The 21,337-nt window shown below is 43.8% G+C and overlaps 1 protein-coding gene across 6 annotated transcripts in view; it reads left to right on the top strand.

Annotated features, from left to right (window-relative positions):
- The window catches only part of TBC1D1 (TBC1 domain family member 1), a 217,699-nt gene that overhangs the window by 56,087 nt on the left and 140,275 nt on the right, over positions 1-21,337 (top strand). For 2 of the 6 annotated variants that reach the window (XM_070615171.1, XM_070615169.1), the window contains exon 1: positions 16,967-17,132. The exons of 3 other annotated variants lie outside the window; for them this stretch is intronic. In XM_070615171.1, coding sequence (XP_070471272.1) covers positions 17,103-17,132 — 30 coding nt within the window. In that variant the 5' untranslated portion in view covers positions 16,967-17,102. Of the gene's footprint in view, positions 1-16,676; positions 17,133-21,337 lie in introns of those variants that run through there. One more of the 6 variants, XM_070615170.1, reaches the window with a different exon arrangement.

The following is a 21,337-nucleotide window of genomic DNA, read 5'->3' as shown; positions in this document are numbered from 1 at the left end:
GAGGCTTGAGGAGCTGCTCTGTGGTTGCTGAGTTCCAGGATTTAGTGAATTTTCTAGATCGAGAGTTGGTAGTTATCATATATGTTAGTAGTTTTGCTGCTGCTACTGAAAGTGGGTGGTAGTTATGTCTCTGAATGTCTTCTTATTCCATAAAAAGCCAACTGGATATGGCTGTTTAAGAACCATCTGAGGCAGCCAGAGGCCAAGGGTTCCAGATTCCTTCCCAATCAAAGGATGCTCAGAGCTGACCTCCAGAAAAGATACAACGTCTCAGTCCTAGGCTGCCATGTTGTTCCTTAAAGAGTCACCATTTCATGACCTTCTCTCCCCTTCACACTTCTCGCTGGAGAGGGTTAAATTTAAAAGTTCAAGACAAATCATAAAATGTTTGAGAAGTGATTGCAGATGGTTCCTTATTCACATTTTTTAAAACCTAAAGCTCATTCTTGATTCTCCTCTCTCATGTATACTGTGCCTTCCATCCATTTGTAAACCCTATTGGTTCTGTTTCCAAAATAGATCTTGGATCCATCAGTTTCTATCTAATTTTCACTTCCAGCCACCATCCTAATCCAAATCACCACGACAGTAGTCTCCTACCTGGAGAACTGGTCTCTTGTTCCCATCCTGCCCCCCGATATTCTCTTCTCTGTATAGTGGTCAGAATGACTGAGTAAAGAATTGAATCATGAGATTCCTCTCCTTAAATCCACCAATAGTTCCCAGTTATATTTAGGATAAAGTCCACCTCCTTACACAGCCTTTAAGGCCTTTGGTAATCTGTCCCTTGCTTATATCTCCAGCTCTATCTTAAGCCACTTCCTACCTCACTCTCTCTATTGTATCCATAGAGATAATTTCTTCTTTCCATTCACAGAGCCTTTGCTCATGCTTTTCTCCTGACTTGTGACATTGCCATCTCATTCAGGTCTCAGTTTGCTTTTTTTGAGGAAGATTAGCCCTGAGCTAACATCTGCTGCCAATCCTCCTCTTTTTGTTGAGGAAGACTGGCCCTGAGCTAACATCTGTGCCCATCTTCCTCTACTTTATACGTGGGACGCCTGCCGCAGCATGGCTTGCCAAGCGGTGCCGTGTCTGCACCCAGGATCCGAACTGGCAGATCCAGGGCCTCCCGAAGTGGAACATGCGCACCTAACTGCTACACCACTGGCCGGCCCCAGGTCTCAGTTTTAGTATTAATAGAGGCCTTTATTGACTAGACATTCTAAAGTAAGTCCCTTGTTCTCTTCCTTCATAGCACTTACTACGCTTTGTAATTGTATATTTCACTGGCTTCCTTACTTCGTTATTGCCTGTCTCCTCTATTAGAAAGCGAGGCCCATGCGGGACAGGGACCGTGACTGTTTTGTTCACTATGATGGCCAAGTACTTACTCTTCCCCTGGAGCTGACCCTATGCTGGGTTCTCTATATAAGTAGTCTTTGTCTTGGATCAATGACCACGCAGGTCAAGGATGAGTTTGCATTAGGTGTGGGCATAAGCTCCTAGCCGTCCATTGCTCTCTTTAATGGAAGAACTGGATTTCATCTATAAAGGAGGCCATCATATGGTGTGAATGCTGGGGCTCTGTTCTCATGCAAGATTCATCTCTCTGTGTTTCAAGGTCAGGCCAAGCACCAGAAGTGTATCCTGTGACAAGACTGGAAGTATTGCTGGGGTTGGAATCCCTGCATCTTAGCCCTGCTTCCTCTGCTAGGAACCTTGGGCAAGCTGTTTACCTTCTCAAATTTTACCTCTTAAAGCTATCATTAGAGACATTAAATGTGTCTGAATTTTGTTTTAATGTTTAATGCTTACATTTACATGAAATTCTTAGTCATGCTTGGTAAATAGTAAGCACCTAAATGATATCTGTTGGAATAGAAACTTAATAAATATTTGTTGATTGAATGAATCAATCAATAATTTAACCTCTCAGACTTCAGTTTCATCATGTGTAAATAAAGAGGTTTAGCTAGGTGATAACTTTCTAGTCTAACAGCCTATGGATTTAAGTTATGAGGCTGCTAATAGTTATGATAATTTGGGGTTATATTATTATTGATTTTTTTCAGGGTAATTATAAGGAGTAATAAAAAGTCAAATTCTAATTGGAAGTAAACAAATTGAACAAAAGATTGGACAAAAAAAAAAAAAAGAAAATGTATCAAAAATCAGCCTAAGTCCAATGTTAAGTGGATCTTTGATTTAAAGTGTGTCTGTGGGGCTGGCCCCGTGGCCGAGTGGTTAAGTTCGCGCGCTCCGCTGCAGGTGGCCCAGTGTTTCGTTAGTTCGAATCCTGGGCGTGGACATGGCACTGCTCATCACACCACGCTGAGGCAGCGTCCCACATGCCACAACTAGAAGAACCCACAACGAAGAATACACAACTATGTACCGGGGGGGCTTTGGGGAGAAAAAGGAAAAAAATAAAATCTTTAAAGTGTGTCTGTGGTCAGCCCAGGGCTTGCAGCTTCTTTGAGGGTCTTTAACTTCTCCACGACAGTGATTAATCAATTAGTCTAGGCATCTCTATGGCAAGGGACATGAGCTCTTTGTTTCAGATATCTCTTTACATATGCTCCCCTAGGGCATGAGCTATGAAACTATTAAGAAAGTACAAGCCAGGTCCTCTGCTAAAGTTAATAAAAATCATTTAGTTGAAGCTATGCATAGTTACTAGATTATACTCATCTGTTAGCTGATTCACTTAACAGTATGTTTCTAAGTAATTGTTAAGTCAAAGAACAGTTGATAAAGAATTAATATCCAGAATATATAATGAATTTCTGCAAATCAATTAAAAAAAAGACAACCCAGTAGAAAAATGGGCTGACAATGTGAACAGGCAGTTTACAGAGGGGGAAAGCTAAATAGCCATTTGACATATGAAAAGATGGGCATTTGCCAACAACCAGGAACAGGTAGATTACAGTAAGAAAATAACATAGGACACTCCTTAGATTCACAAAACTTAAGAGCTTGATAACACCAGGATTGTTGAGAATGTGAGGAAACAGGAAATATGCACTGCGAGTGGGAGTATAAATTGGCACAGTGGTTCTGCAGAGGAAAATGGCCAAGTGCAGTACAGCTGAAGATGTGGACACCCTTAACCCAGCAATTCCATTTCTAGGGACTCATCATGGACATATGTACAAGGATACAAGTACAAGGGTGTTGTTGCTATGGCAAAAAAATAATAATTGGGAAAAAATCTAAATGTCCCTCAAAAGAGAAGAGATAAATTATGGAATAGTCATACCATCTAATACAGTTGAATATTATTCAGCAGTTAACACAATGTTGAATATAAAAAAGCAATTTCCAAAAAAGTATATACACTATGATATCATGTAGTAAAAAATTTAAATCACAAAATGCTACCTTATATTGTTTGTGGATTGATATCTATGGGGTTAATATATAAAAACAGAGGGGGAAAGACACACTCAGCACAAAATGGTGGTTACCTCTGGGGATGGAGGGAGAACTCTATAAGTAACATTTTACTTCTTTAAAAGAGTACATATATGTACGTATGTGCAAAATATTTAAAACTGTTAACACTGGGCAGTAGCTACATGGATATGTCATATTATTCTATTTAATTTAAAAAATATTTTATAATTAAAAAAATAACCTTAGAAAATAAGAATGCTGTATGTAATAAAAAGTTCAGTATCAGACTCTACTCCGTTGAAGACTAGGGACACTGTCTCTCCTCTGGACCCTCTGGTGCCTAATTTCTAGTTGGCCTTTGTACGCATCCTTAAGCCTCGCTTCCTCCAGGCCATCTTACAGGGCCCCCAGTGTTAGGTAAAGGCCTTCTCTGCCTGCTTTACATAGCACCCTCTCTTTTCCTTCTTGAAGCACTTCTCACCCCGTCCTGCAGTTTCCTGTTTACTTGCTGTATGGGCCCACTGGACCCTAAGAAGTTCCTCTAGGGGCAGGTGGCTTGTTTACTGTAGCATCCCCAGGGATGAGTGTGCAGTCGTGTGCAATAGATATTTATTAAGTGACTGAATGAATTAGTGGATACTTCAATGGCTTAAGTTCACTGCTATGCACATGGTGGGCCAGAGTTGGATACCTGAAACCACCAACTATGTATACTATATATCAACTATGAATTGAAACTATAAAGCAGCATTTCTTGGTCCAGAGGGACTGTGTGCATCTTTCTTGGATTTGGCCAGCCTGTGGCCCTTGCACTACGATGTCACATTTGGAGAGGAGGAGCAGGGTGATGTGACTCTTGTAAGGAAACTGCATCCTAGGAAGCTCACTGACTCATCCAACCCAAGAATCAGGTTCTCTTTAAGCTTTGGCAAGGGCCATACCCTAGCCAACAGAATTTCCTGAGCACTGGGAGGTTGGGGTCCTCCAGACCATCAGCCAGGCCAGCTTTTCTCAGGGAGGACCACTGCTCCTGTCTCCCTAACACCCAGCAGCCCAGCCCCTGCTTTATCCTGGGTTCAGGGCAGGTCTGGCTTTCCAGCCCCCAGCGTGGCCTCCTTCTTGTTAGCCTTGAGAAGGGCCCTGCTGCCTCAGACCCAGAGAGAACTTGCTTCCTTTCCTTTCCTTCCTCTCTCATTCATTTGATTATTCATTAGAAGTTGCTGCTATTTCAAGCCCACTCCATCCAGTTTAGCTGGGGTTGGCCCAGCCCCCAGCCCCACGAGAGATGCAGAACTTCCCTGACAAAGCCTGCTGTTCACTGGAAGCTGGGGGCTGTCTCCAGAACCTCTCTTGACTAGACTAGATCCCTGATATCTTAGAGCACAAGGCCCTGTGTTTATAGCAGTTGGGACCACTTGCTTTCCTGACATTGCAGAGAGAGCCTCACGTTTACCTGGGCATGACCTTAGGCAACTTACTCTACCTTTCTGAACCTCAGCTTCTTCGTCTGCAAAACAGAATAAGTAATACCTTGCAGCGGAGTTTTGAGATAATAATTAGGGGCTAGTAGTAAAGTGGTTACGTTGACAGGATGCTTGGGCTGGAATCCTGGTTCTGCCCCTTCAGTCTGAAATAGGCTAATTCTGGTCTCTACCTCGCACATTGTAAAGGCTTAGAACAATGCCTGACCCCATAATGAGTGCCTTCCAGAAGTTTGCTGGATTTAGCAGTGTCTGGTAGGTAGTGAGCGCTCAATACACAGTATGTTCTATTACTATTAGAATATTTGGGCTGCTATAACAAAACACCATAGACCAACTGGCTTATAAACAACAGAAACTTATTTCTTACAGTTCTGGAGGCTGGGAAGTCTGAGATCAAGGTGCTGGCAGATTCGGTGTCTGGTGAGAGCTTGGTTCCTAGTTCATAGATGTCTGTCTTCTCACTGTATCCTCACATGCTGGAAGGGGGGAAAGATCTCTCTGGGCTCTCTTTTATAAGGGCACTCATCCCATTCGTGGGGGTTCTATTCTCATGACCTTATCACCTCCCAAAGGCCCTACCTTGAAGTATCATCACATTGGGGATGAAATTTCAGCATATGAACTTTGGGAGGACACAAACATTTAGTCTATAGCATTCTGCTCCTGGCTCCCCAAAATTCATGTCTTTCTCACTTGCGAGATACATTCATGACATCCCAACAGCCCCCAAAGTCTTGACTTGTTCCAGCATCAACTCAAATGTCTAAAGTCCAAAGTCTCATCTAAATATCATCTCAACCAGACACAGTGAGATTTGAGATGTGATTCATCCTGAGACAAATTCCTCTTTAGCTGTGAAACTGTGAAATCAAACAAATTATGTGCTTCCAAAATACAGTGGTGGGACAGGCATAGGATAGACATTCCCACTCCAAAAAAACTCCAAACTTCAAGGCAAACTCCATGAGATCTTAAGGCTTGAGAATAATCCTCCTTGGCTTGATTCTCTGATTCTCTGCCCTCCAGGCCCTCTGGAGCAGGGGTCCCACCTTCTGGACACACTGGGACAGAAGTCCTGTCCCTGCACTGCAGCTTTGTAGGGCAGGAGTTGGTCCCCCAAGGCGCTGGGAGGCCCTCTCCCTAAGCCTTTGGGGTTGTTATGAAGATTAATGAGACAAGATATGAAAATACCTGGCATGCAATAAGTGCTCAATGGATATGGTTTCCTTCCTTCCTGACCCTTGATCTTGGAGGAGGGCTGACTCAGACAGGAGGCAGGTGACTCCTGCCACTGAGTCACAGGCATTCATTCTTGCAATCTTCTCCCCTGAGGTAAGGAACCAACTCTAGGTTTCTGGAAGAGTTCTAAGAGCTTTGGTGCCCTTGTGACATGACTGAGATTGGTGAGCAGGTATGTTTAGTTTGGCCTTGACCCTGAGCTAAGGCTGCCAGCCACGGACCCATCCTGGGCATTTAATTTAACACATACCTCGTAGAGTTCCCGAGGGAAGCTTGGAAGGGGCCTGGGAGATCATGAGTCTAACCTCTGAAATTTACAAGCTGGAAACCGGTCCAGAGATGCAACATGAGCTGCCTGAGATCACACAGCCAGTCCTGGGCAGGTAGAAGCTAGCGGCACGCACCTGGACGCCTACCCCATGTTCCTCCTGGGCTGCTTCTGAAGATGTGCTGCCTCCACAGAAAGACAGACCTCAAAGGGCTGGGTGCGCTCAGCTGGACCACTTTAGATGAATCCAGACCCTCCTCTGAAAGCTGATTTATCTTCACCTTGCCCAGAGCACACCCTCTGTCATGTCTGAAAAATTCCAGGTGAGGAGAGCAGTGCTTCAGACCTCCCACTTACAAGCACTTGAAAAATCGAAGGAGATTCCAGCACAAAGGGAAAAGAAGAGCCATTTCCTTCTTACATATTCTCAGCCCTTACATCTCCTGTCTACGCCAACAGAAGTTCTTTTCCTTTATGTGCCTTCTCCAGGTATATAGAGACCAGGATGCAGATGAGGTTTATTTTATAACCTGTGCAATCCTTTGCTAAGCAGCAAACCCAGAGAGACCTCTCATCTTAAAGGTTTTAAAGGGGCATTTACCTAGGAACACAGCACTTAACTCTTAGCTTCTGGAACGTGTGCTTGTTCTGTGTACCTGAAAATTGTGCTGAGCGTATCCTGGCACACTCCTCTTGGTGATATGTGAGTGTACATGGCTTGGGGGACTTTTTGTAGGAATCTCAGGCTACAGCGAGGAAACACATGAATTGCTTTGCACAACTGTGCAGATGTGCATGGGGGCTCTGTATCGGGCACAAGTAACCAACACAGAAGAGTCACTGTTCAGTTTTCTAGGTGCTTGCTGTGCGATTCTGATCCAAAATACCAAAGTACATAATTTAGGTTTTGAAAAGGGTGAGAACATTGACAGAGAGTTTCTGTTGTATTTAAAACCTGACGATTTTTTTTAAACTTAATTTTTTAGAGTAGTTTTAGGTTCACAGAAAAATTGAGGAGAAGGTATAGAGATTTCCCATACACCTGGCCCCCACACATAAATAGCCTCTCCATTATCCACATCTCCCATCAGAGTGATACATTTGTTATAATTGTGAACCTCCATTGACCATCGTTATCATACAAAGTCCATAGTTCACATTAGGATTCACTCTTGGTGTTGTACATTCCGTGGGTTTGGACAACTGTCTAATGACATGTAGCCATCATTATAGTATCATACAAAGTATTTTCACTGCCCGAAAAATCCTCTGTGCTCTGTCTGTTCATCCCTTCCTTCCCACTCTCAACTCCTGATAACCACTGATCTTTCTACTGTCTCCATAGTTTTGCCTTTTCCAGAATGTCACGTAGTTGGAATCATACAGTATGTATGTAGCCTTTTCAGATTGGCTTCTTTCACTTAGTAATATGCATTAAAAGTTCCTCCATGTCTTTTCATGGCTTGATCACTCATTTCTTTTTAGCACTGAATACTGTTGTCTGGATGTACTACAGTTTGTTTATCCATTCACCTACTAAAGGACATCTGGTTCCTTCCAAGTTTTGACAATTATGAATAAAGCTGCTACAAACATTCATGGGCAGATTTTTGTGTGGACATAAGTTTTCAACTCCTTTGGGTAAATACCAAGGAGTGTGATTGCTGGATTCAAACTTGACCATTTTAAAGAACTAGATGAAGATGAACAAATGGGAATTGTTTTAGAAGTGGGAAATCACTCTAATCAAAGGTAAACTAAATGACCTTTTTTTTTTAAAAAAAAGTAAATTATGATTTACAATGAAAGAAGGAGAAAATGCAAGTTTTGGTGAGATTTTTATTCACCACTAGATTTGATTAGGAAATAGGAATTGATGTTTTTCAGTCTAATTTTTTAGGAGAAACATAACTTTCAATTGAGAAAAAAAGTTATTTTTTGGTGAAATTGGTGCTGTGCAAAGTGGTGTTTTAATGTTTCCATGATGAATTATAATAAAAATGTCTGAGTTTAAAGCTGAGCATCTATGTTGAGTTGTAATGCAGGGTGAGGATGTCAAAAATCTTTCTTTTTTCCCAGTAATTTTATTGAGATCATAATGGTTTATAACATTGTGTAATTTCGGGTGTTATTATTTATCAATTTCTGAATAGACTTCATTGTGTTCACCACCAGTAGTCTAATTTTTATCCATCACCGTACATATGTGCCCCTTTACCCCTTTGCCCGTCCCCTAAACCCCCTTCTCCTCTGGTAACCACTAATCTGTTCTCTTTATCTATGTATTTGTTATCTTCCACATATGAGTGAAATCAGGCAGTATTTGTCTTTCTTTGTCTGGCTGCTTTCGCTTAACATTATACCCTCAAGCTCCATCTGTGTTGTTGCAAATGGGATGATTTTGTCCTTTTTTATGGTTGAGTAGTGTTTCATTGTATATATATACCACTTCTTCTTTATCCATTCATCTATAGAGGGGCACTTGGGTTGCTTCCACATCTTGGCCATTGTGAATAAAGCTGCAATGAACATAGGGGTACATAAAACTCTTTGGATCGTTGATTTCAAGTTTTTTGGATAAATACCCGGTAGTGGGATAGCTGGATCGTATGGTATTTCTATTTTTAAGTTTTTGAGAACTCTCCATACTGTTTTTAAAAATCTTTTGACTCTAAATTTTCACTGTGTTTTCTTTTATGAGCTCATTGCCACTGGGTTTTTCCATGAATTTGAAACATGTGTGCACAGTAATTTGGAAAGATTGTTTGTTTAAACTTTATAGACTGAGCTAAAAATAGAAAAACTCTGTTTCTATTTTTGGAATGTCTTACCAGCTAAAAAGTGAGCATGGTTACTGTACATGTTAAGCAAAATACTGAGAAGGGAACAGATATTTAAACAGCAAAATATATTAATTTAGCTGGCTTAGAAATGTCATAAGCATTTCAATGAATTGATTATTATTTTTAATGAAGAGATAACTTCGTGTCACAAAGTAAATGTCTGTTTTCACAAGAGTGCTGAGTGCAGAGAGAAAAAAGGCATCCTGAAATTGGAGTGAACTTTAGCTTGAGGGAGTTTGTTACTGTCTGGGTCCCTCTTGAGTTATAAGTTCAATGGCTCCCCTTTTACACTGCACAGTCTTCTTAGTATTGCTAATTGGGCTGCAGTCAGCTTTTAATTTTGTAAGGCTTTTGGATAAAAGTAGTGAGCGTGGCTGGAGCCACTAAAAATATTCTTATTAAATCTGTTTGCCGTTATTCTGGCCAACAAGAAAACTACACCTGGACGCACAAAATCAAAACATAAAATTGGAGACCTTAATTTCAACGTTGACATGATCTATTAAAGTCGAATGTTCTTTAGCTAATCACCTGAATTTATTGTCTACCTCCAAATAAGTCTTCACCAAATTTATCCTTCCACTTTCCCACTGTACTTTCACTCATTCACTGATTTATTGAGCACCATTTGCTCTGAAGCTGGTCTTTGAATACTCAGTCTTGCCACTCACAGACTCCCTTTTGAATTTAGCACGATTTAAAACGTGAGTACATGTGAGTGCTTGAGACAAAGCAAAAGATGGAGACTGGTAAGGAGCGACAGGGTGTGTGGGGAAGAGAAAGGGAGAGTAGTAGTTTGAGTGAGCAGTATCCTTTTCTTAGGGAAGAATTTCTGAACTGTCTGAAAGTGTGAGAGGCTAGTAATGCTTGTGCACGCCAAGTCTCTGCCCAGGTAGAACGATAGGAATTTACCAGAGATACCTGGGTGATTCACGGTGTGGCTTATAGCATGACAGTAACAAATGGAGCACAGTCCTACTGCTAGACATAGCAACTCATAAAAAGGGAGAGGAAAATATTGAGAGATGTTGGGGGTGGGGGGACCCTCCCATCCCGGAATTAGTTTTGGCTAACATGTAATCTCCTCTTTGAACTCAACTGTTTGTCCTGTCTATAAACCCAGCCATGAATTTGAGACCTCCAGCCCATCACTTCTGTTTCATTTCTACATTTATAACATATCATACTGTATTAGCCAGGGTTCTCCAGAGAAACAGAACCAACAGGATATATTAGAGTGTTGGCCTTAAACAAATAGACAGCCAGTTATTTCTCCAGCAAAAATGGGTTTATTTAGGATCAACAAAGAATTGCAATTTGGGATCTGCAACCATGGTAAGCCACTTGCAAGTCAACAAGGGGAGGAGAGACCGTTTCATAGAGGGGAAAGGAAGTTGGGAGCCCTATCGTGAACAAAGAGTCCGTTGGAGGAAGTGAGAGCTCGAAGGATAGTGGCTTTTCCTTGGCTGAGGTGTGACAGTCTCTCATTGGCTGAGCTCTTGCAGGGCAGGAAGAGGAAGTCTTTCTTCTTCCTGTTGGGCTTACCATCCTCTAAAGAGCCTGAGAGCTCCCCCTTCTGGCCTCCTGACTCCATTTTCCCCCCTTCCCCAAGGCCCCAGTACATTGTTGTATATCCTAGTTGTAAGTCATTCTAGTTCTTCTATGTGAGCTGCCACCACAGCATGGCAACTGGCAGGTGGTGTGGTTCTGCAACCACTAAAGCTGTGAACACTGAACTTTAACCACTAGGCCATCAGGGCTGACTCCTAACTCCATTTTTTTTCTTTTTTTTTTGCTGAGGAAGATTCACCCTCAGCTAACATCTGTTGCCAATCTTCCTCTTTTTTTGCTTGAGGAAGATTAGCCCTAAGCTAACACCTGTGCCAGTCTTCCTCTACTTTGTTTGTGGGTCGCTGCCACAGGATGGCTGATGAGTGGTGTAGGTCCACACCTGGGATCCGAACCCAGGCATCCAGGCTGCTGAAGTGGAGTGGGCTGAACTTAATCACTACACCACTGGGCCGGCCCAAGCATCTCTAAAAGTCTTGATGTCTTCCAACCAAGAAGCTGGTTCCTCCTTTGGAGCCTGAAGTTATCTTTCCTCCGTCTGAGAACTCCGTGGGGCTTCACCTGGGCCTTTCCCATGGCAGTCTTCATTTACTTTTCCCTGCCTGACCTTCCCTTGAGGTCAGGCTTCAGTTCTGATCACCTTTGCTATTCCTTGCAAGGACACGTGTTGCTTGACACAATAGATGTACATTGTGTAATAGGTGAATATTCTCGAACTGAATAAATTCCTGATCAGTTGCTGTGGTATTGTGATTTATAATAAGAAATATATATTTGGTCTTTGCTCCCTTCCTGGCACAGAGCTCCTAAAACCTGTGGAATTTCCTGTGAGAACAGCAATAAAGGTGTCTTTTGTAATGTTAATGAGATGACTTTTGGAAAGCCTCTGGGTCACTCAAGGATGGAGGTTGGTTGCCAGGGGAACCAACCCTGTGATTACAGGGTTGAAACTTTCAGTCCCACCCTCTGACCTCTGGGGAGGGGATAGAGGCTGGAGATTGAGTTCAATCACCAACGGCCAATCATATAATCAATCATGCCTATGTAATGAAGCCTCCCTAAAAACCCAAATGGCAGCGTTCAGAGGTTGGTGAGCACGTGGAGATGCGGGGAGAGTGGTGCTCCCAGAGAGCGTAGAAGCTCCGTGCCCTTTCCCCATCCCTTGCCCTATGCATCTCTTCCATCTGGCTGTTTCTGAGTTATATAGCCTTTTATGATAAACTGGTAATCTAGTAAAACAAATGTTTCTCTAAGTTCTGTGAGCCGCTCTAGCAAATTAATCGAACCCAAGGAGGGGTTTGTGAGAATCTGCGATCTCTAGCCGGCTGGTCAGAACCACAGGTGACAACCTGGACTTGTGATTGGCATCTGAAGTGGGGTGTGGGGACAGTGTTGTAGGACTGAGCCCTTACCCTGTGGGATCTGATTCTGTCTCCATGTAGATAGTGTCAGAATTGAGTTGAATTGTAGGACGCCCCACTGGTGTCCTGGAATTGCTTGATGGGGGGTGGAAAAACACACATTGTAATTGCTGTCAGAATGGTAGTTGCCAAGTACCAGGTGGTTCTGATTCACTTGAAACCAAGCTGACTTTCCTTGTCAAGTTGGTATTACAATGGCTCTATTTTTAACCATGTCTTGTGATGGGGAGGAACAAGCTCGCAGAGTGGGCTCATGCTTTTGCCTGCCTCCAGCCTCCCTGCCCTCCACATCTGAGTTGATGGAGAGCAGCCTGTCTGGCATCTTCTCCTGAACTCTCAGGAGGTTTTTCTGTCTTTGCCCCTTGCTCCTGCTCAAAGGAAGAACTTGGCAGAAGAGTAGGGCAGGAATGTCCAGGTTTATTTGGGGGGTTATGATCAGGCTTCGTAGGGAAGCAACGCTTCCAGTTCCTAGGTTTTCCCCTCTCTTTTCAAGACCACCCTTAATGTCTCGGGGAAACTGAGATGGTGAGAGATTAAATCATCCTTTTAAAGTTACTTAGACAGCAGTCTTGGATTTTCTGTAGATCCTATTTGTTTAGATCTTGGCAGTCCTATTTGGATAGCCTATCGCTCTCCACAGAGCAACCATATCTTTTTTTTTTTCCTTTAAATAAGGGATCTAGAACTATGGACGTGGTTCTCAATCCTGACTGACAATCAGAATCACCTGTTAAAGTACACGTCCCACCCCCCACCCCCCCCCCCCCGCCCCCAACACTTTTCCAAGCTTTAAGTAAACCCAGAAGTCAACACCAATAATGACCTATCTTGCTTAATTCACTCAGCTGTCACATTTTGCTTGTCTGGGTGGGGTTTTAATAACTGAGCATGCATTCTCCAACAGTTCATTCATTCCTTATTGTCTCACACTTGGGCCTCTTCACACATTTACGTGACCCGCCTGCCCTTGGAGGTTTCTGAGAATACAACCTTGCCCCACAGCAGCCAAATCATCTGCCCTCCTTCCCCACCTACCCCCACTTGGTACCACGGGTAACTCTGATAGACAATCAGGGCTGGGAACCATCAGCATCTTTGAGCAATGACAATTCTGTCTGTAGAGGTTCTCAATTCTGGCTGAAAGAGAATCACCAGGGAGCTGTTAAAAATTATCAGTGCTTTTTTTTAGATTCCACATGTAAGTGAAATCATACGGTATTTGTCTTTGCTGACTTATTTCACTTAGCACAATACCCTATAGGTTAAACCATGTTGTTGAAGATGGCAGGATTTTCTTTTTCATGGCTCAGTAATATTCTGTTGTGTGTCTATATATATACACACACACACACACACCAGATCTTCTTTATCCATTCACCTATTGATAGAAACTTAGGTTGCTTCCAAATCTTGGCTATTATAAATAACGCTGCAGTGAACATAGGGGTGCATATATCTTTTTGAATTAATGTTTTTGTCTTCTTCAGATACATACCCAGAAGTGGTACTGCTAGATTGTATGGTAGTTCTATTTTTAATTTTTTGAGGAAACTCCATACTGTTTTTATGGTATGTCAACTATACTTTAATTAAAAAACAATTACCAATGCTTGGTCTACATACAGTCCTTCCCTAGGGGAATATACAGTTTCTTGGGGAAGGATACCTTTTCAGATGGGAGGGGGCGTAGTATTTTAAGGAAAATTGTTTTATTTGAGTGAGAGATCAGTGAGATCGTCTGAGGTAAACAGTCCCTTTGATGGAAGTCGAGATTATAACAGAATTTCCTTGTGCAGTGTAACTGGCAAGCTACATGTTGAGAGTGAATTAAAATAAGAACTTTCAGGTCTATTTCTTAAAAGATTTGGTGTTAGACCTCCACACGTTACTGTCCATCAAGTCTGCCCATTGGAAAGGCCCATATGTTCCCATGAAATGATTCTGCCCAGTCCTGGATCAGGCAGAGAGACCTGGAGCAGAGGGAGACCTCTGTGAGTCTAAAAGATATGCAAGCTTTAGGTAAGTTCAGATCCGGGTCAGCGTGAGCCTCCACCCTGATGTGTATGTATGGAGAATTGGATCCAGGTTTAAACAGTGAAGTCTTGATGTCCCTATTTCACCTGCCCACACACTTTTTCTTTGCAACTATTACACTTAGGATTTGGTCTGACTTTAATTTTTTTTGCAAGAAGTGCAATTTTTATTCTCCAAAGTTTAATGTAATTTCTTTTTTGCTTCCCACCTTGTGCCCTAGTGGCAAAAAATGTATCTCAGACAGTTAGAGGTAATGCAAGTTTCTGTAGTCAATTTTGGGTTCCTCTCATCCTTTCCCCAGAGTTGCTTCTATGTTCTGGGCATTTTCGTAGAGCTTTAGTCTGGGGATTGGAGTAATGGAGTATGTGATGTTTGTCATCAGCCCAGCTTGTCCCTCCTGGTCCTCAGCTGCCCATCCACATTATGTTGCTGTCCCAGAGCTCTCCAGGTCTCTCTCTAGCTGAAATAGTTCACACTATCACAAAGACTCAGGACAATTTTAGCTGTTCTCTCAAGGGGCTGTTTGGTCAGTAACTTATTTTAAGACCAATGTCGTGAATCTCATATACTAGTGCATCTCAAACTTTAATGTGCATACCAGCCACTTGGAATCATGGTAAAATGAAGGTTCTGACTCAGTAGGTCTGGATTAGGGCAGGGCCTGGGATTCTGCATTTTTTCCTTCTTCTCCCTAAAGCCCCCTGGTACATAGTTGTATATTGTAGTTGTGAGTGCCTCTGGTTGTGCTATGTGGGACGCTGCCTCAGCATGGCCTGACAAAGTGGTGCCATGTCGGCGCCCAGAATCCGAACCAGTGAAACCCTGGGCTGCAGAAGCGGAGTGCACAAACGTAACCACTCGACCCCAGTGCTGGCCCCGGATTCTGTATTTATAACAAATTGCCAGGTGATGCTGAGGCAGCTGGTCCACAGACCATAGTCTAGGGAGCAAGGTTGTAGGGGCCAGAAGGGCTCTGATTTTAATGGAGCTCTCAGCCTCTCTCTCTTCCATTTGCTTGGGGAAGTGATGTGGCAACAGGGAAAGATTTGGTTAAATGGCTGCAAGGGCACTCTCATTTGCCACCTCTTAATTTCTTTAGGGAACATCACTGGTTAAAAGAGTGAAAGAATAGCACTTCCCTAAGATGTTCCTAAGGTGCTTTTTAATTACCCAGGTAGGCTCTGTGAGAATGATAGCCCTCTTGACCTTCCCCATGCCTTTATCACTTATCTCATTCCCATGCACCTTATTGGGAAGGAGAAAAAAAAGGGATGATAGCCCCTTCCTCTTGATCCTCTCCTCTTGGTATTCATGCCCTTGTGTAATCCCCTCGCCTTGAAAGCAGACTAGACTTATTCCCTTGACTTTAAAGAATAGGATACAGAAGTCTTAGGATGTCACTTTGGAGATTAGTTTATGAAACGACTGACGTCCTTCTTGGACACGTACTCTTTCTTGGATCACTTGTGGTGGGGGATTAAAGCTGCCATTTTGTGAGCAGCCCTATGGAGAGGACCACATGATGCAGCAAGAAACTGAGGCCTTGAGTCCAAAAGCCTGTAAGAAACTGGATCCTGGGAACAACTATGTGAGTGAGCTTGAAAGTGGATCCCTCAGTCCCAGTCCAGTCTTGAGATGAATGCATCTCCAGCTGACAGCTTGAGTGCAAGCTCAAGAGAGACCTTGAGCCAGAGGCACCCAGCTAAGATGCTCCTGGATTTCTGACCCACAGAAACTGTTGTTTCAAGCTTCTCAGTTTTGGGGTGATTTGTTATGCAGCAATAGATAACTAATATATCCACCTAACTCAGATGCCAGGCATTTGGGGAACCTCATTAAAATGTCATACTGGCCTATCATGAAGATAATGCACAATTAATGTGACAAAAGGAAAGCAAAGCAAAATTCTTGGGCTAGGGTGGCTATCTGGCCTGAGGAACTCAGTGAGCGGCTTAGCATGACGCCTATATTTACACATTGGCTCTTAGACCTTTGGTCTTTTTTTTTTCAGCCTGGAACTCTTGGGTGTCTGAGCTTGAAACTCAGCCTAACCTTTGTAGCTATAAACTGACTCCACTGTTTTATCATCTTGCCTTGGGAAAGAAGAAAACTGTGGTGAAAACAACATTTCTCACGTTGCTGAAACCTCCAGGCTGGCAGGAGCTGATAGTTCGTTTCCTCCGCCCCTTTTCTAGTCTCAATAGCTGAGTTTCCTGACTCCCAGAAAACCACCTTTGATTACATAAAGGTATTAGGGCCTGGGGAAACACTAGTCCTTTTGTTACCAGCAATCTCGAGCTCTTAGGAAGAAACGCTGTGGGGGTGGGGGTAACCCCTGGAAAGTTGGGCGGGCTTTGTGTTCGCTCCATCGCGGGGGCTTTTATCCGACCTCAGAGAGCGGGATGCCTAGCTTTCCGAAAGTTGTGCGAAACGAAGCCCAGAGGCCCAGAAAGCCGCGTCGCGGGGTAGCAGGGCTTGGGCTCCTCCTCCCGGAGCTGCGCAACCAGGAGCATCCCGGAGGAGGGCGACCCCCGCACGTCCCAACTTCCCGCCGCTAGCCGAGCGTGGGGTGGGGGGCGGGGTTGGCGGCGCTCCCTCCCGCTCCCCCGTCCCCTCCCCCGCGCTCTCCCCACCCACTTCCCTTTCTCCGCCGGGCAGCCCAGCGGGCGCGACCTCTGCTGGCAGTGACGAGCGGGGAGGAGCCCGCCGCTGCCGCCGCCGCGGGGGGAGCCATGACCCGGCCCCGCCGCACCCCGAGCCCGCCCCCGGCTGCCCGCAGCCCCATGGGCCGGCGGCGGGAGTGAGCGGGAGCGGCGGGCGAGGAGCCGCCGCCCGGCCCGCGATGTCACCATTGTTCAGCTGGGTGGCCAAGGTAGGCGGCGGCGGACCGGCGCCCGTTCCGGTGGCGGGGGCCCCGGGAGCCGGCGGCCCGGGGCGCGGTTCGGGGGAGCTTTGTAACCGTCGGGCCATGGGGGGCCGGAGCGCGGGGAGCGCCCGCGGCGGGGGGCGCCCAGCAGCCCAGGGACCGCGGCCGTGGAGCGCCGGCCCGGCCCGCGTCGTTTACCAGGTGGCTCTCATTCATTAGTCCTTCTGCCCGGTGGGGCGACGGGCGAGTGGTGTCACGCCCATTTCACAGGTGGGGAGAGTGAGGCTCGACGCCGGCACGGTGAGCCTCTCGGGCCCCCCTCCCTCCCCACGCGCCGTGGGTTCACCGCTTGGCGTCTCCCCGGTGTGGGGAGCTTGGGTGTCATCCACTTTGCTACAGCTTTGTGCCTGGGATAGTGCTCCGAGGATGCCAGAAGGCTGATCTTGTTGCACTTCGAGGGAGTCTGTCTCTTGTTTTTAACTCCTCGGTTTCAGAGGGCGGGTTTTGAGGTCTGAATTTTAAATGTAAGTTTTTTACTTTCTATTAAAGTTTTATTTTCAGAACATCGGCGCCTTCAGAATAACTGAGCGTTACAGATCCAGGCCAATTTGACTATTGCTAAAGTGAAGAGACTAGAGTAGATTTCTGGAGTTCCCATCAGCTTGAGAGCGCGGTGATAGAATGATACCCTGCCAGAGCACCAGGTGTTTGCGGGTTTTCCGTGATGCATCCCTCGTCGCCTTTAAGGCCGGCCCGTCAGAAAGGCATCCTTCTCGAACCCCACAGGCTCCCTCCCTTTGCCAGCCCCTTAGCAGGACTTACTCCTGGCGTATGGCAGGTTGAGGAATAAACTCATTGAGAGAATCTGTTAGCCATTCTGTGACTCTTTACAAATAATAATTAGGTGGTTGTTACATCTCTAGTTAGGATGCAGTGCTTTTAGAGTGTTGTTTTTATAAACACCTGCTTATGAGACAGTTAAGGCTTTGCCTATCATTTAAGAGAAAAGAAAATGGAGACACAGAAACCAGATAACATTAGTTGTTAGGCACTATATTGTATTCCATCTCCGATTCCTCATCAGAATCCTCACTTCCTGAAACACAGCTAGTGGTAAAATGAAATGACTTTCAAAAGAGTTTAGAGTCTTTATAAAGTGGTTTTGTACTGAAGAAAAATTGATAATGCCCAGATTTTCTGGGTTAAAGTGATAAGCTAATTGGCTTTTATAAATAATGCTAAAACTTTAAAGTGATGTTATGTAGTTTGAAAAGTGACTCAGAGTGTGTTGTCTGATTATATTTTACTTATTCTAGGTTGAGAATTTGAGTCTACTTCTATATTTTGTACTTTTATTCTGTAAGGCCAAAGGGAGAAAAAACAAATGGAGTTTTTTCTTCCAAAATCAGAAGTAAATCCCAAAAAAACTTATTGCCAGTACTATTTTATAGTTTTACTTACTTTACTAAAACCTATTTAATAAGATGCTTTTCACCAGAGAAGTGAGATGGACTTTTGTTTACGTTGACCTGGGGAGGTGACAATGAAAATACCAGACCACAGCCTTATTTCCAAAAAAACATCAAGGACTTCTATAAGGATTGTCAGCCTTCTCTGGCAGTATTTTTGAAAAGTTCATGTAAGTGAACAGTATGTTGATAACTTGATCCAAATTCTGAATCATGTTATTTCAAAGTTGTTTAAACTGCAGAACAACAAAACTATGAAAGGTTTTGAAACAAAGTTATCAGTTGTCAGCATAATTTTTAAAAATGTAGTTATTTTCTATTTCATTTCTTCTAGGTGTGGTGCTATTATAAACTGCATCCTGAAATTGATTTTTATAGACAATGTTATTCTATGAGAGCTTTTAAGAAGTTTTTTTTTTTTAAGGTTTTATTTTTCCTTGTTCTCTCCAAAGTCCCCAGGTACATAGTTGTATGTTTTTAGTTGTGGGTCCTTGTAGTTGTGGCATGTGGGACGCCGCTTCAGCGTGGCTCAAGGTGCCGTGTCTGCGCCCAGGATCCGAACCAGCGAAACCCTGGGCTGCTGAAGCGCAGCGCACGAACTTAACCACTCGGCCACAGGGCTGGCCCCTGTGAGAGCTTTTAGAATATGAAGTTATTCTTTGAAAGTTCATTTCTTGGGGTTATAGATTACAAGAGTAACTTTCTATGGAACCTTTCTGGTTTTCAGTTAAGAGACAAGTCATTAACGCTCTTTGAATTATAGACTAAGAAATGTTTTAAATGCAGAAACAAGAGGCACAGATAATACACGCAATGTGCATAATCCCGAAGTACATTTATATTTGATTTTAGAATGACCCTTCAAGGACACACAGATGCATACGAGCACACGCCTCTCACAGACACTTGCATGTCTAATTTCGTTTCTCTTTTGACCTTTGCAGACTGCAGCTCAACACCTGATAGGGAAGGAGAAGGGGGAGTGGGCATTGCTTGATGCAGATGGATCCCTGAACACGACTTTGTTTTTGGGGATGTGTTAATATTGTACGAATATTGAATGTGTAGAGTACACAATTTCGTGATGTAAACAGGGAAGAACTTTTTCAAAGAGATCATCTGTTTAAAAAAAGAAAAAAATTAACATTCACTTTTTAAAGATTGGGTGTGACCTGGACCATTAAGGCAGGTCTGTATTGTATTGCACACAGGGCGAGGTTTTATACAGGTGTGATTTCTTGGTTAGCCTTTCATCGGGGACACTTGAGGTTTTACATGGATAATCAATAAAAAACTTCCTTAAGCTTTGTGGTTTTCATACTAAACCCACAGATGTCCCCAACAACTTGGCAGTTTGAGTATTTCTGTGGATTGTTTCTATGCCTCCATGTATCTGTTAGTGAAGACAGGCTGCTGGAGAACTGCCGGGTAGGTTTCTGAATTTACTTGGATTTGTACATGCCTGTAAAGATGATGGCTAAGATTATTGCTAGTCTCTCAAATTAGTAGATTTTAAATGTATCTATCAGTTTATCAGATAAAATGGAAAATGGGACCTAACTGTACCCAAATTAGCTGTGTTTTCAAGTTCGAATGAAGTTTCCTATAGTTTATGCCTTGTTTTAAGTTATTTTCCACTGCTTATGTGTTTCTTCAGCAGATGTTTATCAGGTGCCTTCTGAGTACCAGGCACTGTTATGCCCTGGAGGAGATAGTTCACTTTGCACAACAGGTTTATCCTTTAAAAAATGTGTACAGTGAAGCTTTCTAAGCCAAGTATTTAAAAATGCATTAGGGAAGGAATCCTTTTGTAAAAGGAGTAATCACTAATTAATATTTTATGTAAAACCAGGTTTTTCATGTTTTGCCCTTGCTTAAAACATAGGTAGGTTTATAGCCATTATTTATTCAACAAGTCATTTAACACATGTGTTCAACACAGATATTTATTGAGCACCTACTGCATGCCAGGTGCTGTTTGAGGAGCTGGAGCTTTACTGTGAATAGGTAGACCAAGTCTCTGTTTTCATGGAGCGCAAATTCTAGGCAAGAGAGACGACAGCAAAGCGGGAAGCAAATGGATGAACGAGGTAATTTCAGATGGTAGTAAGTGCTAGGAAGAAAAGGAAATACGGTGGTTTGGTAGAGACTCACTGGGGGCTGGGGTGGCATTTTGTCTGAGTGGTGAGTGTGCTAAACATGTTCCAGGCAGAGGGAACAGCAGGGACCTGGAGGTGGCACCCGGTGAGTGTGTTAAAGCAGCAGGAAAAAGGCAGGTGTGACTGGAGTACAGTGAGCTGGTGCGGAGAGGTGGGCCCGGAGCTGGGGAGGGGTAACCTGGGCCAGGCTGTTAAGGGCTCTGTAGGCACAGGATGGGGTTTGGGTTTGCTTTTAAGTGCGGTGAGAAGTCATTAGAGTGCATGAAAGAGAGGAGGGACGTCAGCTGATGTCTATGTTGGGTGGAAGCAGAGAAGACCACTTAGGAGGCTGTTGTGGTTCAGGCAGGAGGTGAAAGTGGTAGCTTGGACTTCAGTAGTAAGGAAGGAACACAGTGGATATGTAATTGTTCTTTATCTTCTAAAATGATGTGGCCCAGCAGCTTTGCTCTCTTGTTTGTCTGAGATGGTCCCTAATCGCTTCTTGTATGTTGAGTACAACTGCAATTTGTCCTTTGGCTGGCTGCTCTTAACCATGGCTCTCAGGCATGATGTGTCCTGACGCTGGGCTTGTTTGTTTACCTTT

Source organism: Equus przewalskii, chromosome 3 (assembly GCF_037783145.1).
Source record: "Equus przewalskii isolate Varuska chromosome 3, EquPr2, whole genome shotgun sequence".
NCBI classification, from domain to species: domain Eukaryota; kingdom Metazoa; phylum Chordata; class Mammalia; order Perissodactyla; family Equidae; genus Equus; species Equus przewalskii.
This window is presented reverse-complemented; position numbering and strand designations above follow the sequence as displayed.